Source organism: Acanthaster planci, linkage group LG01, assembly GCF_054643075.1.
Source record: "Acanthaster planci isolate LZ-2023a linkage group LG01, COTS_SCS, whole genome shotgun sequence".
NCBI lineage: Eukaryota > Metazoa > Echinodermata > Asteroidea > Valvatida > Acanthasteridae > Acanthaster > Acanthaster planci.
Genome location: NC_141777.1, coordinates 2093336 through 2109741, shown reverse-complemented (window position 1 = coordinate 2109741; position 16406 = coordinate 2093336). Strand labels below are relative to the sequence as shown.

Genomic DNA, 16406 nt, shown 5'->3' with positions numbered 1-16406 from the left:
CATATCAATGCATGTAACTCTATGTGCAGTGCATATGTAGTGGGTGTGGTTTAACCTGAGGCGACGTCACATTTACGAACCGGATACCGACGGCCAATCGTACATTTTGAATGAACTGGGGTAAAATCAGAAACCGACCCAAAGGTGATCTTTCTGCTGACTTTGGTTGCCCATATACTTTAAGTTGCAGCATTGCAGGTAAACGGAGAGTAGTCCGTTCGTTGTATTCTCATAAATTAACATGCTGTTTTTTCACTTTTTAATATAGGCACCAAGCAGAATTTGTTTGAGTCGAGAGAAAGCTTGTCCCAGAGTGCGCTCCAAGGGAGGGGAAATGGTGTATTAAACCATGGAGGCTACCTCCATGATTAAACTAGGGCTAAATGTCCCGGGGCACCTGGGGGTGTGTACTTTTTTTTTCAAGGGTACACCACAAGAAAATAAGCGACGGCTGCATTGAAGGTTGACATCCGTGTGTCTCGGAAGACAACAGAGTATCTGCACCTTGGTCAGTCCGTTGTAGTACTTGCACAGCGCCTGCTATGAGTGCGCAGAGCCCGATGCGGGAGCGGCAGGTCCTTTGGCATTTGCTGCAGGTGTACCGGTAGTTGATGGTGGTGGCAACAGGAGCTGACCGAAGCCTCTGCCGCCTGGGGATCGTCCTTTCCTCCCACTGACTCTTTCTCCTTTCCTCGGCTTGCAAGACCCCTGCCTTGACAGTAGATCGCCAGTTGGTGCGATCTGGTGTCGCTGATTCTAGGTCCGCTGGGCTGACGCTGCATACCTTCAGGTCACGTTTGCAGACATCTTTGTAGCGGAGGGCAGGCCGTCCTGTGGGCTGCGTCTCTGTGGTAAGCTCACCATACAAAACATCTGTTGGGATGCGTCCGTCGTCCACGCGGCAGACATGGACGACAGCTAAACCGTCTGTGGGTCAGGATGACAAATATACTTAACACACCACCCGAGACAGGACATCTTTATTTGTGACAGCTGCATTACAACGGACATTATTCACTGATTTCAAATGGGGGGGGGGTTGATACCCGGGATGCAGGGTCACATGACAAAGTGAATACTTTCCTTTTGTGATATCTTAGAAATAAACGTCTTCTGATAAAGTTCGGAACTTTAGTAATATTACATTTGCTGGGATTAAATTTCACACCCCAAGTGACTGCATGGTCATCAGCTAAGGAACCGGGATCTCTCTGAAAGACTCTTATCTGCACTTGAAATAAAAACAACTCCCTGTATGAGATTCTCACTTTCAGAAATTGCCATGATAGGAATGTTTATTTGACATCCTGCATTTCTCTCACTTGAACACAAATTTAAATTCAGTGGCAAAGTCATTAGATAAGTTCCTTGAAAGCACACCTTCACACAAAATATAAGCCTTGCACACGATATCAATCTTCTCAATATAATGAGTCTAAACATACCACATTTGCCTACTTAAAATATACAATGTGTCATCATTAGTATTGTACAAACTAAAAAGTATTGATCGGGAAATCTAGTTAATGCCCAATGGTAAAATTTCATATTTTCCTTCTTAATAAAGTAGGAAAAACTATCCTCTCCAGGTCGTTCCAAAAGGTTTACAGCATGGGATGAACGGTTGCTACATTGCTAGAAAGCTCACTTCATAGGGCAAGATAATTCCGCACAGGCCTTACTGTATCACAGACACCAGCACCAATAACATGGAGCTGGAGCGCCTTGCATTGATCTCGATACCATACGCTCTACTTGTAAGTTATATACTAGCTAGTCTGCAGCTTTTCCCCAAATCAAATATTCTGAGAGAGAAGTACACAATGATATCTTTGTAAACTCAGAAAATTTTTCATGGGCCTCAATTTTTCGTAGGCACAGTGCCAACTGTGCATATCTGATAATACTCTGGCAGTCTAACGTTATACTTTATGCCCATTTATATATTTTTTTCATACAAACACTGCACATGTTGGACTATTCAATTTGATTTATTTAAACTGACTCAAAACCACATTTAAATTTGTTTTGTTAATTTGTTGTTGTTTACTAGACTTGGTGGGGGAATAGTGTACAGTATGGGCATCTGCACGCAAATAAATGTAAAGCAGAAGTTACTTTGCTTTGGGCAGGTGGTAACTCTTACATTGGCTGTTTCACAAGCTTAATCAGGTGGAGCCCCGACGAACTCTGAAGTCAGGTAGTAAAATGTCAACAGGAACTTGTGGGTTTGAGTCTCTAACGAGTTTTCTGACAGCACTAAGTATACAGTGTTTATATATATATACATCAATGACGGGCAAAAAGCCAATGTAAAAACAAGACTGGCATTAAGCAGACGTCTGGCGCATAAAACAGTATACTCTTACTGCCTACGTCTACTTCATGGTAAAAAGGGGGATTCTCTGAGTCCTTCAGCCTCTAAAATAAGGTAAAGAAATCAAGTTAAACTTGAAGTGTTAAGCCTTGCATTTATAATTTCATGAAGTATTTAAGAACTCAAGGGCAGTTAAAACTCCTCACGGAGGGCAACATCAAAATGTTCCACATTTCCAATTTAATGTTGCCCATCGTATGCATTACAAATTTCAAAACAAGTCTTTGGAATTCTGAAAGAGTCTCAATTTAGTTTAAAGATTTATACAGCACAACTGTAGAAAAATAAACTATAAATACGTACAACTATTACACAATGAGGGTTCTTCCCTTTTTTGACATTTTATGAGCTATTTTTGCATCTAACAATGTTTACACTCAGCCTTGAGATAAACCAATCAGGCTCTACTTGTATGTAAATAAATACAAAAACAGAAGTACACAAGCCTCTTAAGAATACAGTAAATCCAGACATACTGTACTATAATGACAGGAAAACAGTCAGACTCTTCCCAATTTCAGAGAGTCAAATAAATGGATTTCTGGAGCATCATCCAAATGACCATCTCACGAGTAAGGCCCCAGTCTATTCCAAGCTTTCCGGATATCCTTGGGCAACAAAATTTTAAGTACATTCCTGAATACCTACTCTGAAATATTTGGATTCTCTTTCATCTGAATAATATGCATGTGAAACTCAAGCTTAAAAAAACCAAGAAAAATCATGAATATTCAGAAAATCCTGTAACACATGGAACTTAGTCTAAATCACGGGGTAGATAATTATCAAAAATCCACTCTCCACCAACATGCTGCCCATGTTGCAGGGAAATGGAGCCCTAGCATATATACTGTAAATGTTCAGAATAGGGCCCAATTTCATGGCGCTGCTAAGCAGCGAGCACACCATTTTACGATACAGAGGCTCTGTGTTTTTCCTGAAGACCTTATGCAGTGGGTACTATAAAAGACACGCTTACCATGGAGGAAATGGAAATATTTGCTTCACATAGTGACGTAACAATGGAAATCTTTATTTGTGAGTGCAGTTTTAAGCTCAAGCACGCCAAGTACCAGTATGAAAGAGTGCTTAGGGTTAGCAAGATTTTCTGCCATAGTACAACTTTTCTGCTAACAGTTAAGTAGCACTATGAAAGTGGGCCCAGCTCTAGACGGGTACATTCATCATTTCTAAGAAAGTTTTACAAGTAGCCCCATTCAGGACTTCATTCCCCACCAAAATCACCACCAAAGTCCCCACCCATGTCGCCACCAAAGTCCCCACCCATGTCGCCACCAAAGTCCCCACCCATGTCACCTCCAAAATCACCACCCATGTCCCCTCCATAATCCCCACCAAAATCGCCATCGTGATCCCCTCCGAAGTCGTGATGGTCATAGTGGTGGTCATGGTGGTGATCATGGTGGTGATGATGAAAGTCATGGTGGTGGTGGTGCCCAAAGCCCCACCCACCCCCATACCCCCAACCGCCACCATAGCCCCAGCCATGCCCCCAGCCGTAGCCGTAGCCTCCAAGCAGGGCACCTGTCAGCACGCCAGTCGCAAATCCGTCGTTGCTTGGCCGCTGGTTCACGATGACTGTTCTATGTTGTGGCTGCTGCATCAGCCTTGCTTGGCCGACACCCACCTGTTGTGGATACTGCTGTGGGTACTGCTGATATTGACCCTGGGGTGGGGCATAACCCTGGGGTGGGGCATAGCCCTGCGGTGGCGCATGCCCCTGAAGTGGATATGGTGAATTTGCCTGGTAAGAGGGAGGAGGCTGTCCTGTATTCAGTGAGGATTAAAAAAATAAGGGCAGAAATTAAAATTAAATCATTTCACTCAAATAAATACTAAGTGATCTTACACACACGAGCACAGCGCAAATAGCACCTCAAAGTACATGTGTGCTTGAACTTCCCGATGCATGAAAACTCTTTCCATTTCGGTTTTTGAAGCGTTAAGAACTATAATCATTTCCTTGAACGAATACAAATGAAATTTGGTTCCATTCAAATCTACCATCAGAAAAAAACACACTTGACGCCGGAGTCTTACCTGTAACACTTGGGACGAATCCAGGCGGAGGAGGGCCTTGAGGCATGGGTGGCCCCTGGGGTACAGAGCTGGCTTGTTGCCCTGGTGGTACTCCTGGCTGGACGCCTTTGACTTCATACAGGGCTTTCAACCATCCTCTGCAACAAAAGATTCAGTCAATTCAAAGTATTTGCTGCAAACAGAACTTCTGAACAAATTTCCTTGGCATTGGAAGACTGTGACATGTTCTACAACTGTACAGGGAGCTTTTACATGTAGTTAACTCTGAACAGGAAGTAATGCCCCCAGTCTCTAGTTAAAAGTTTCCTCATTTATCTTTCTTTTTTTGGGGGGGGGCTTGGGTTGGCAAAAGGCAATCCAAGCAAAATTTCAGTCCGCTGATAATTGTAAGAGGAATTCTGTCCTCTTTGCCCATTTTATGTATTTCCTTTCTCTTTCTTAGGGACCAGGGGGGGGGGAATCATAGAAAAAAAGAAAGTTCTTACATGAGCGTCTCCTCACTGTCGGCCTGAAAGAAGTGGTTCTTCTTGTTGATGGTCAAGGCAAAGATGAGGAGGACGTCGGCTCCAGTCTCTGGCCTTGGGGCGATGCGGGTGCACTGCTGGCCTACCCTCAGGCTCTGGCATTCCGTCTTGATGTTCCAGGAGCTCTTGGCGCTGCTGTCAGATGTGGAGGACTTGATGACCAGCCTCCCATCATTGTAGATGCAGAGATAACGTCTGCTCCACCCCTTGAAGATCAGGCCGCCTGTATCAAGAAGAACCAAAAAGGAAGTGAAGGACAAATGTGAAATGGAGGCATGAAGAGAAATCAACAAACATTCACATGAAAGGTGTGGCAACAATAACCATAAAACCCTGTGGGAATAAGTCTCTGATGAATTGTTATGAAACTGCCATGAAAGTTGAGCTTAGTTTCTTATGCACAAAGTGCTAGAAACTAGCAACAATTTCATAATTAAACCCCTACAATCCAACAATGCTGGGGTCAACAATCTTGTAAGTCTGGTAAAATCCTCAGAGGTCACTCCCCTGTGAAGAAGTTACACTACACATCCACATGGATCCCACAAAATCTGCTGGGAGCCTGGGAAATTCGGCAGATTCTGCAGGATTGAGGAAGATATATGCCCAGGAATTAAGGAACCTCATGCCCCATACATGTAGAAGTTGAATTACAAAGAATGTATCCAAATCAATGGAAGATTTTGGACAGGTCAAGAAAGTTATCACAAAAAATTAGGGGCCTGAGTTTAATGTCAGGTTCAGAGTTAAGAAATGGTTGATTGATAAAGTAACACAAGAAAAAACACTACAGAGAGAAAAGAATATTTCTGACAACTCTCTGAAATGATGATGTAAAGTTTGATGTACCAAGCAGGTGCAATTAAAATACGACTAAATTACAACAGCATTTAAAAAAAAATAAATTGACAAGTTCAAAGAAAGTTGACAGGTAATGGAAGGCCTGTAACTCAGAATCAAACAACACTTACAATAATACTTCAAATAACCGTCATGCTTTTTCCCAGAGGTATCTGAAACCAAATAAAAAATAAAAAACTTTGTTTTATTGTCATGGGAACACACAATATAAAACTAAAATATGAAATTATCTTGCTTAGTGTGGCTTATTTTAGCTGGACTAAATTTCAGTCAACTAATTTTTGATAAAAGGTAGGCCTATACCATCTATGTTATTTAGTTTGCTGTGGTCTGATAAAAGCTAATTATTTTCGAGATTATTCAATTTCTTTGTTTTGTTTCTGGCCACTTCAGGAAGGGGCATGATTAACGTACTACAAAGTCTTTCCAAATTGGAAGCAGCCTAGGATACATCATCAATGATTCCATAATCTCATACTCCTGCACAAATCATCAAGCTATGGATGCGCAAATTAACGTCTGGAACAATGGCTACAGATCTGCAGAAAAGTGTACGTAGAAAGAGTTCCATCCATAGAGGTAGGATGCATGCAATATGGACAACACTTGATGCCCCTGTGCATGAAACATGTCTGGAAAAAATTATGCATTTTTGAAGTAAATGTTTCAGAATTTTCTCACTTAAATTTCACTGTAGGGTGTTCTAATGGCTGGTATAACATGTTAAAAGAAAATTAGTGTTGTTCATATATGGAACTCTTTTTGTGTACGTAGTCAAAGCTACGCCTAGGCCTACCCCCTGAATTATAGTATGGGGCCCGACGTCCGCCCTGGGGGAAAGAGGTGGACGCCGGACCCCACATTTCTAAGGGTAGTCAATATCACTAGAAGAATGGGTGTTCCTTTGGGCCATATCTTTTAGGGCATAGTCTAACTCTAAGCCCTAGATACGCAACACTTGAGAGTGCCCCAGCCAGCACCTGTTAATTATGGGCGGCGAGCGAGCATGCCTCTGCTCGGCGCGCGCGGCCTGCAAGTGCATCCCCGGGCCATATCGAGCACCCGGCCCACTGCACTGTGCCGATACGCGATGGCCATGACATTACTGTAGCTTGACAACAAAACAAGGCTGGTACATGCAGCTCCGTCACTTAATCACATTCGATATGCAAGCCTAACACTAGCCATAGAGCACATAGGCCTATCCACACAACATGAACTCACTTGCTACCTCAACTCCTCCACACGACATTTTCTTTATTTACGAATATGATGATTAAATCATTGAGGTAGAAATAGAATTATACTGCAGAACTTTCTGCGAGCGCCTTTGGCGCTATACGATATTTCGTTCTGCGTTTCAGCTAAACACAAAAATTGCTATTTTCCCTGGTTCTCTACCGAACGCGATTAAGTTTTATGCCTCGCCGCAACACGTGCCAAATTAGCTCGTCCCAATTTCACGTTTTGGTATAGACTGCAATTTTTGTGGACGATAACGCATGTGATTGGGTAACTTTCATTTCAAGCTCGCGTTAGGTTAGCCTAGCTGACCCACAATCCCTCGTGGTTTTTGAATAAGAATCAGCGACAAAATCAATTTGTATGTACCAGATTGTCTTGACTGGCAGCAATGCGGAAAAGTGGATGGATACCAGTGAAAGCTCAACCATGAAAATGGCAGCCTCCTGTGCACGTAAAACGACGTGGACTTACTCGTGAGTGCATTAAGCAGTAATTACAAAGATTAGGGAATTTTTGGAAGTAAGCATAATTTAAATGATCAGCATTGTAATTGCCAGCGTAATTTAATTTTGAATGCTGTAAAGAATGTGGTATTTAAACACTCAGACCTACTTTGTCTTCCTCTGGTCGTCCAAACTTGTGTTGTGCCAGCAGTTTATAACCAATCGGCAATGCCTGCAGCGCGGCGTTGATGTACAAGTGTACATGTACTGCTGAGCTGGCGGAGCTTGCGATCGCGCTGCCTTTTTCACCTCTCATCACACAGTGGACTAGAGTGGGATCTGAGTGCGCCCGAAATGGAAATGGCAATTTCATGTGTCATGTTTGTAGGAATGTTAATGTTAGAAACTTACCAAGATTTTCAGACAGTGTCAGACCTGGGGTTGCAATGTTGTAGGCCCTAATTTATCAAAGGGACCTTCACTCGACAAGCTCTTTTTGGTCTCCTCCTTCTCATTGTTGCTGCTACTTGGAGGAATAATTTTAGAAGAACATTCCTCCATGCTAGTTAGTAGTAGTGCTAGTCATTATTCTTCATTTTGCATTATTTGTATCGTGATTGGTACGTGTGTATTTAGTTCTCATCATTGCCATGATTTTAATCATAACTGAATTAGTTTCTTCCATCTTGTAAGTTTTTTCATAATGCCTTGCTTTGTAGCCTATGGTCTTATCATGACATGGGCATGATGGGGAGATTCAAAATACTATAGAAGTGGAAAAAAATGTGGCGGATCTCTCCATGCCCTCAGCCTGTGGTATTGGATATTTCCAGCTGTCTTCAACTGCAAAATTGTAGTAATTTCTAAAGTGGGATATATTCTGAGTGTAATTTAATTTACCTTAAAAAATCTCACATTTTCAAAGGTAAAAGGTGCTGAAAATATTACCCTAGTACTTTTATTGTTTGTTTCAGAATGATGGAAGGATTCCTGTTAGTTCTGCATCTGCTGGTTGGATGTATGCTTGTCTCTGCTGTTGACAAAAATAACTTTAAGACATGCAGCCAGAGTAGTTTTTGCCAGTAAGTTAAAAAAGAAAAGAATACTTGCAGCCACGATAGTCTCAAATCATAGTAGGATTTCAGGTGCTTTTTTGTCCTTTCATTGTCTGTTATTTCCTTCAATTTCAACATTCTGTACTGTAGTAGACTGTATATTTTTGGTGGTCTGCTGAGAACCTTGTCCAGTTCTTCCTTCGGGTCAAATATAATGCCCGCTGATTTTGCAGTAATGCATTATGAGTCACCTCCGGAATTAATTTTAAAATTTATGTCATGTTTTCATGAAAATGAAGATATTTCCTGAATTCTCTGGAAATTCACAGTTAAGGAATCAGTAATACACTGCGTGTTGAATCTATTGCTACAAGCCTCGTCTAAGGTACATGTGCATGTATTAGTGGATGGGCTCTCCGTCTTCCTGCCAAACCTCCAAAACTGCTAAGTAAATTTGGAAGAATCTTGGCAGCCCTTAAAGTGAATAAGTAATATTTGATCCATGTTGTTTCTGTACTACATGAAATGAGCCTTGAGCTCAGACAAGAGGGGCACAGTTTTCCCAGCAATCGAGGCTCCTTTGATAGGAACTGCACTTTGCTGGTTCTCAAATGACTGAAGTGCAAGCAGTACGGTCGTGTTGCTTCTAACAAAATGAACTCTCCTAGCGACATGGCTTTAGACAGCAGATTCAGATGCAGGAGAGCTCTCCTCGCTTGCAAATCTCCTTTCTTTTGCTTTGTGGTAAATTAAATTATGACTAAATTTATGGAGTAGCCTCTGCAACAAATTTGGTTAGCTTGGTGTCAAACTTGAGATGGCATGTCATAATCATTGAATTCTTATTGGACTGTTACACAGACGAAACCGAGACTTGAAGTCGGGTAACTCTCCCTATGAAGCATTGATGGATACCCTCAAGATCTCGGACGATCTCCTCCAACTTGTCGTCCTGAACTCGGCCACCGGGGGGAAGCTCCAACTGGAGCTGATTGGCTTGGATCAGAGCATTGTCCGGCTACGGATCAAAGATCCTTTCAACAGACGATATGAGGTGCCGGACGTGGTGCAGCCGGATCTACAGAAAAGCCGGTGAGGAAGATGTCTGTAGCCCTGATGATTCTAATGCTGACTTATGGCTCAGCGAAGATTCTGGGTTACAGTACTTCTCTTAAAGGATTTCAAATCGCAACGATATTGCAATCCCAATGAGTTGATGTCCATTTGTGAAAGCTGTTGCTTCTTATCAGGCTGCCCTCTTTTTTCTGTTGTGTCACAGTTTTCATTTCTTTAAAAACTATTCGTGGTTTCATTGATAACAAGGAATGTTTGTTACACGTACCCAATGGTCAATTCATACTTCATAGCGAATTTGACATCATGAAACATTTGCAGCAAAGTTTGTTTGAGCTGAAAAGTGTTCAACTTTCGTGAATTCACGGTGCAAATATTTGATATGACTTACCAGATTGCGTTCAGTATTTCTCTTGCAACAAGTGTGAACTGCCTTTTTTGTTTTCGTAGAAAATTTAGCATTCTACACTTGTTGGAAAAAGCAACTGGCCAGGGTTTTCTTTACAGTGCGCACGAATGTTTATTGATATTAGAATTGAAAAAAACTTGATAGGCTTACACGTTGCATTTCTGTACCTAGTTGGGAAGTTGTAAATTTTGTGAAAATTGACATTGCCAATGTCAGGTTGACTGTTTTTGTCCTTGAAAAATGGTTTACAAAGTTCCTCTTCTCTCTGGCTTATGGATTATTCTCTATTTTCAATGTCCAGTTGGAAAGTTGTCCAGTCAAGTGGTTCATTGGAGGCTAAGCTACCCCAAGACGTTACTGTCCGTTTGACACCCCACCCTCTCCGACTGGATCTCTTGCAAAAAGACGATGTCGTCATCTCAGTCAACTCCAGGGGACTCATGAACTACGAGCTACAAAGTGAAAAAAAGAGGTTTGTAAAGTAGTTCAAGAAGAGCCAGGCCATGTCCGAATTACTTGGCTATGGCTAAAATGACATGATTGTCTATGGAAGCCACTTTTTTAGTGGCTTAAGCCATTTCCCATAGACTTTCATGTTATTGCAAACCACAACTAGATAATTTAGTTGTTAGCCCATGCAGCCACATAGTCAAAATCATCATAATTAAACAAGCGATCCTAATTTAATTGAAAACTGTTATTTGAAATTTGGGATTGGACGATTTTTGCTTTGCTTTAAATTTTATTTGCTTATAAAAAAAGGCTGATTATGAACAGTTTCCATTTTTGCAAGGCCAATTTGGCATCAAAATCGTTGTGGTTTTCAATCACCTTCAACTTTTTGTATCGTCTTGAGTCAAAGGAAGAAAGAATTTCATCTTAAAAAATTCAGTTTGCACTGATCTAAGAGAGGGTTAAATTCACTGGACAAGCCCTGACAAACTGTTTACCAATGAACAAGCCTACGGTTACCCAGCACTACACGGTGCGACCAAAACAGTTGCATTTGCGCCTAAAACAATGATGCAAAATTTGCGCCTAAAAAATGACGATATGTGACCAAATGTTTAATTCTTATCGCCAATGGAGACCATGGTTTGTGCCCGTTAATCGCCCACCTTGTCAGTCATATTTTACAAATGATCACCTGGCGCCTATCTGTTTTTTTTCTAGGAGCTGGTGGCTCCTCATTTTAAATTTCTCTGTACAGTACCTCTGTTACCAGTCTTAGGTGGCAGTAACCCAAGTGCCCCTTGCATTTCCTGCTGTGTGGCAGTAACCCAAGTGCCCCATGCATTTCCTGCTGTGAACCCTCCCCAAACTGTTAAAGTCCAACATTGTGCAGGCACAAAATCAGATGTTTGATGCACCTTCTGATGACAGTAACATCTCGTAATGGGACCCAGCTCTATCATTCTCAATCCTGCAAATTCTGTACAAATCCCAGTAGATTTTTCCAAAGGCTTACAACCTTCAGGGTTCCACACCTTTACTTAATGTTCAATGGCATGGACTTCTCTATTTTCTGTCAGTTTGTTGTGGCCATAGTCAGAAGCGGATCATTCTCATTGAAATATTACTACTTATGTTCCACACAATCAATTTTTAATAATAGTAAAATTTTTCTGCTGTTTATGCGGATGACGTCATACGAGCTGAAATTGTTTCAAGATTGTGTTCCACCTTCTGGTCTTGAGTTTCAGAGTGCATTTACTAGAAGTATGGAAATACAACACACAGATGTATGAATTCTTTTAGACTGCCAATTTTCAACCTTAACCACTTCCTGCCAGGCAACCCGTTTTCGAGTACATAGGCTTTATATGCAGAGCCGGGGAGCCCGGAACTGGGACAAAAGAGTTGGGCCTTATAACAAAAGACCATGCTCCGCACAAAAGACTGAGCTGCTGGGCATTAGTGACATTTTTTCGCTTTCAATAGTGGAGATAATCCAGCCTTGTTTTGAAACAGTATGCCATGGTTTGAGGCATTTAGAATGAGTGGATTACCACCAGGGACAAAAGCTCTCCACCACCAGAGATCTGGCCCCTATTGAAAAGAGGTCAGCAGTGCACTCTGCCAGTTTCGGGAACAAAAGAATCTTATGCAACACCGCACAATCGGGGCTCTTTTTCCAAGGCTGCAGGCCTGGCTGAAATATTCAGGAGTCAATGAAGGTCACCTGTCAGCTTTAGAGTAGTACCCAAAGAGTCCTTCATGTAGGTATAAACGGCCATTAAATGAAATGATGAATTTTCGAAGAATTTTGAATATGGAAAATCTTGAAAAGGACCCGGCATCTTGTCTTGCTCAAGAAAAATCCACCCGGCAGCAAGTGGTTAGTTAAGCAACAGCTAATCATGCAAGTTAACTATGAGGTTTCCAAGTGTCACATTCAATCTAAAAGAGGTTCATTTCTGGTGTATTCTCGCCCACAGTCCCAGGTCACCAGAGCAAGAGGGCCTAGGAGCAGGTGAAGAGGTGAGAGAGAGGTCCCTCTTGAGAAGATGAAAACCAAATCCAGTCACTCTTATACCTGTGTGCATGTTAACCCTAACCCCCTTGGCTCTTGCACTAGGGAGTATACTGAACCTCACAAAATCCCACAGATACATGTTCTTATCTATGTGCTTGCACAAGTAGGTCACTGTACCAAACCTGATAAACTCCAACAAGATGACTTCGTTGGAGTTGCAGTGATATGGCATGGATGGGTCTATGCAGTATAGGATGACTTGCATTGAACAGAACCAAACCTGACAAAATCAAGCATAGTCCAACAATTGGTACAGCAAGCCAGACACTGCACACAATGAACCATGTGTGTTCCAACTCACACACCATCACCCTGGGCCTTTGATACCAAGTCCTACAAATTCGATCACATTGCATGAACAGGTCAATTTTCACCTTTCTATCATTGGACTAACCACATTATAAAAGAGTGTGCTTCTGTCTGATTGGGAGTACGCCCTCAGTTACTTGCTGGTCATGCTTCAGGAATGTACATGTACTCGTCTTGACCCAAGTGACATGCTTAACGTAGCTGCGGTGATAGGTATACACAATTCCACCTCTTTTGAGTCGGCTTAAGTTCGCAAGCCACAAGGAACTTTTTCTATCCCAAACAAGTAGAGCATACTAGCGGCTGACTCTAGAGAAATGTCCAGGTTGTGTATTTGCCACGTCTTTTGACTTTTTCAGGATGCAGAGGAACCAAACAATTGGGAGGAGACATTTAAGACGCACAAGGACAGCAGGCCTAAAGGTACACTTTGACAATGGGCTGTGTGCGTGAATGACAGAGGGCGCTATTGTACCTAGCAACAGAATCTTTTGGACCCAACACAATATGCGCATGTTGATCCCTTTGTTTACAGCATAGAGTATATACAGTGTATGCGGATCCCATGAGGTGGATCCCATGAGGCGGATCCCATGAGGCGGATCCCATGAGGAAAAGAATTAATCTGACCACCTTGATGTTATTGAGGATTACTTGTTTACAGATATGTGGGTATTGCGAGGGGGCCCCCTGGAAAATACTTAGAAAAATAAGAATGAAAAAAAGAGATAAAAGTGGAAGAAAATCCCCAACTTGCTTAAAACCCCTCCAGATTTCTCCCCTCCCATTGTTTGTTGTTTATCATTGCTGAGCTCATGAGTGCTTTGCCCTTGTCCTCCCCTACCCTCAGAAATATTTCCCTCTGGAAAAACACTGTTCTTCCCCCCCTCCAAAAAATCCTGGTGATGCTCCATATGCAGATACTGAAATCCTCATAAATGCTGACTTATCACAGACTTTAACAAGTGGTGTTGATGTAGTTCAGTGTATTTTATGAGAAATGCAGCGAGGCGTGACAACTGCACATCAGAGGCCACATTTGGCGGCAAAATCTGCATATGTGCTTTTGCTCCAAACGATAAATCATCCAACTTCGATTTGTCACAAAATGAAGTTGGATGGGTAAAGGAAATTTTCACCCAAAATCTACAAACTTAACACATAGGATAGTCCAAAGGTGTGTAAAAAAATGTGTGCATGTGCATGGTGTATTAACCCCATAAAGCATTGTTGAAATTTTGTGGAGCAAGACCTGTCGTGCTGTATGCAGGTTGTCATGATGGACCTAGTATTTATCTGCACACTCAGAGTGATAGAAAATGACACAAATGACTATAAAAGGGCCTCGCTCCCCCAGACAAAAGAATATAGAAAGAGTTGTCACTCATATGTGCACCAACTTGGCACAATTGTTTGTTTAAACAAACCCATAGCAAGATCCTTGTCCAATAAGCAGCATTCTCGCCGTCACTGGTTGGTTGGTTTAAAGGAAGTCTATCCCCAACCTTCGCTGCTCTCAAGAGACTCTCTCTCTCTGATTTATTCTGCCAGAAAGCAGTGTTACAACTTCATCGTGATCCACCGGTTGGTGATTTTGTCACAAATGCTTGGTTATTATTTTTGGTTTTTAGGTCCTACGTCAGTCGGCGTGGACTTCTGCTTTCCTGGGTTTGATCATGTGTACGGCATACCAGAACATGCGGACACCTTTGCTCTAAAGACCACTGTGTAAGTATTGCTGACGCTTCCTCACAAAAACAGAAAGGCCAGTTTAATGCCAAGCAGTTTTATGTCTGAAATAAAAAAAAGGTTGCTTGTTTGCCAGTGATATGTACTTCAAAATTTCCTGCTAATTTGTTAAATTTTTAAAAGATTTGCAAGTTGTTACCTCTGGTGGACCACTCTGTCATTGAAATCATAACCCTAAAACTTCATTTTGTATCATGAAGCCTGTTTGTTTTCCTCATATTTCTTATCAGGAGCACCGACCCTTACCGTTTGTACAACCTGGATGTGTTTGAGTACGAACTTTACAACCCAATGGCATTGTACGGCTCAGTACCATACATGTTGGCACACAAGTAAGTTAACCTGAGGCTTCAACCAAGAGAGAAGTAGTTTTGGCAAAGACCCTTGCACGTAGGTCTGGAATCAGCAAGAGCTGATGCTCAGAGGTGATACTAATTGTGATATGAGAAATGAAACAAAATCAAGAAATACTTGAACATTAATGACAAATGAAAAGAAAGAAATTTGAGTGAGCCCCTATTTTGTCAGCTGGTTTTATTTTGAAAGGGATAGTTGTTTTTGTTTGTAAACAATTTTTCCCTGTCAGAAAGAGCATACTATTCAATTGATATCACACCAATGCAAACAAAAATACCAAGTATTGTTCCAAGCGGTGTTGCAAAACGAGTCCATCACAAGTCCTCTCAAGTTCATTCAAAGTGATCCGGTCTCCAGTCAATTCACAAACTATTCAGATAAATCCTGACAAAGGAATACATCTTTTTATTCATCTCCCACTGCCTGTAACCAGACTCAAACTCAGATGTGAAATTTGACCTACAATGGACTGGACTTGACTTTAACACGAATATTATGTATTGCGTGTCTGATGGAGTTTTCCTCTGTCAGTAACTCTTCTTTTGGTGCTGTGTTATCTTGAATTTTGTCTTATAATGTGCCTTAATTTTGCAGTTCTGAAAGGACAGTGGGTCTTCTGTGGCTAAATGCGGCAGAAACGTGGATTGACATCAGCTCAAATACTGCGGACAAGGTTAGATGATGTTTCCGAAGTCTGAATAGTCTCATGCATGTTCATGGCTTGTTCTTAATCATATTCTTGACCAGAGCACACCTCGGACAAGCCACATTTTTGAAAATGACCACTTGTGAGTTAACTCAAGTTATGAGTCGGTAAAGAGCCCATTTTTAGAATTGCTGTGATTAAGAAATACTACTTCATGGCCATTTTTTCAAGTTAGATCCCACTCCCCGTGTTAACAGTCTTCCTTTGGTTTTTTACGTAGTCCATGTTCAACAGGATGCTAGACTTGGTCCGAGACACAGAAGTGCCTCAGGTAGACACCCACTGGTTCTCAGAGAGTGGTATCCTGGATGTCTTTTTCTTCATGGGCCCTACAGCCGAGGAGGTCATGTACCAGTATGCCTTGGTTACCGGCATGCCGCAGTTCCCACCGGTCAGTGACCTTCCTAGTAATTCCACATTTTCAAATTTAGTGCCTTTTTATCCAAGTGCGTATCCATCTAGATGCCTTCATGTCTGTTAAGGCTGAGTCAAGATTTCAAATATTTGGATGTTTTAGTAATTGTTTTTGTTTGTATACTTATTGTTTTGATTCAAATGTTCCAAAATGAAATGCAGCTCAATGAAAATGAAAAGCAATACTTAATTCTAGAATCCATCAAAGAATGGGATAGAATGGTTTGTGACTTGTATAAAGTGTATGCGTATGCAGAGTTGATATAAGGTTGTAATTATGTACTGA

General features: G+C 41.7%; 2 protein-coding genes and 1 long non-coding RNA gene across 5 annotated transcripts in view; 2 read left to right on the top strand and 1 right to left on the bottom strand.

The window, feature by feature from the left end:
* Positions 1-76: 76 nt before the first annotated feature.
* On the top strand, positions 77-2117 carry LOC147800237 (uncharacterized). Its single transcript, XR_015427146.1, has 2 exons — positions 77-198; positions 425-2117. It is a non-coding gene; the product is annotated as an uncharacterized LOC147800237 (long non-coding RNA).
* LOC110974178 (uncharacterized) lies at positions 1257-7372 on the bottom strand. The gene is made up of 5 exons (XM_022225616.2): positions 7048-7372; positions 5934-5975; positions 4924-5185; positions 4439-4575; positions 1257-4165 (listed from the first exon to the last, which is right to left on the bottom strand). Exons 1-5 carry the CDS (start codon positions 7073-7075, stop codon positions 3603-3605), a joined length of 1032 nt encoding a protein of 343 aa, XP_022081308.2. The 5' UTR covers positions 7076-7372; the 3' UTR covers positions 1257-3602.
* Positions 7373-7437: 65 nt separating this feature from the next.
* Positions 7438-16406, top strand: part of ganab (glucosidase II alpha subunit) — a 26747-nt gene continuing 17778 nt past the window's right edge. For 2 of the 3 annotated variants that reach the window (XM_022225614.2, XM_022225613.2), the window contains exons 1-10: positions 7438-7541; positions 8486-8593; positions 9428-9658; positions 10351-10521; positions 12488-12530; positions 13254-13317; positions 14526-14622; positions 14874-14975; positions 15595-15673; positions 15927-16097. In XM_022225614.2, coding sequence (XP_022081306.2) covers positions 7471-7541; positions 8486-8593; positions 9428-9658; positions 10351-10521; positions 12488-12530; positions 13254-13317; positions 14526-14622; positions 14874-14975; positions 15595-15673; positions 15927-16097 — 1137 coding nt within the window. In that variant the 5' untranslated portion in view covers positions 7438-7470. Of the gene's footprint in view, positions 7588-8485; positions 8594-9427; positions 9659-10350; positions 10522-12487; positions 12531-13253; positions 13318-14525; positions 14623-14873; positions 14976-15594; positions 15674-15926; positions 16098-16406 lie in introns of all 3 variants that reach the window. The other variant, XM_022225615.2, reaches the window with a different exon arrangement.

Bases quoted from the DNA above. Each gene is read 5' to 3' on its own strand.
- LOC110974178 (XM_022225616.2), bottom strand. From the start codon at position 7,075: ATGTCGTGTGGAGGAGTTGAGGTAGCAA. The intron at 5,976-7,047 runs GTGAGTTCATGT...ATTTGGTTTCAG, and splicing joins TGGAGGAGTTGAGGTAGCAA to ATACCTCTGGGAAAAAGCAT. The intron at 5,186-5,933 runs GTAAGTGTTGTT...TTCTTGATACAG, and splicing joins CGGTTATTTGAAGTATTATT to GCGGCCTGATCTTCAAGGGG.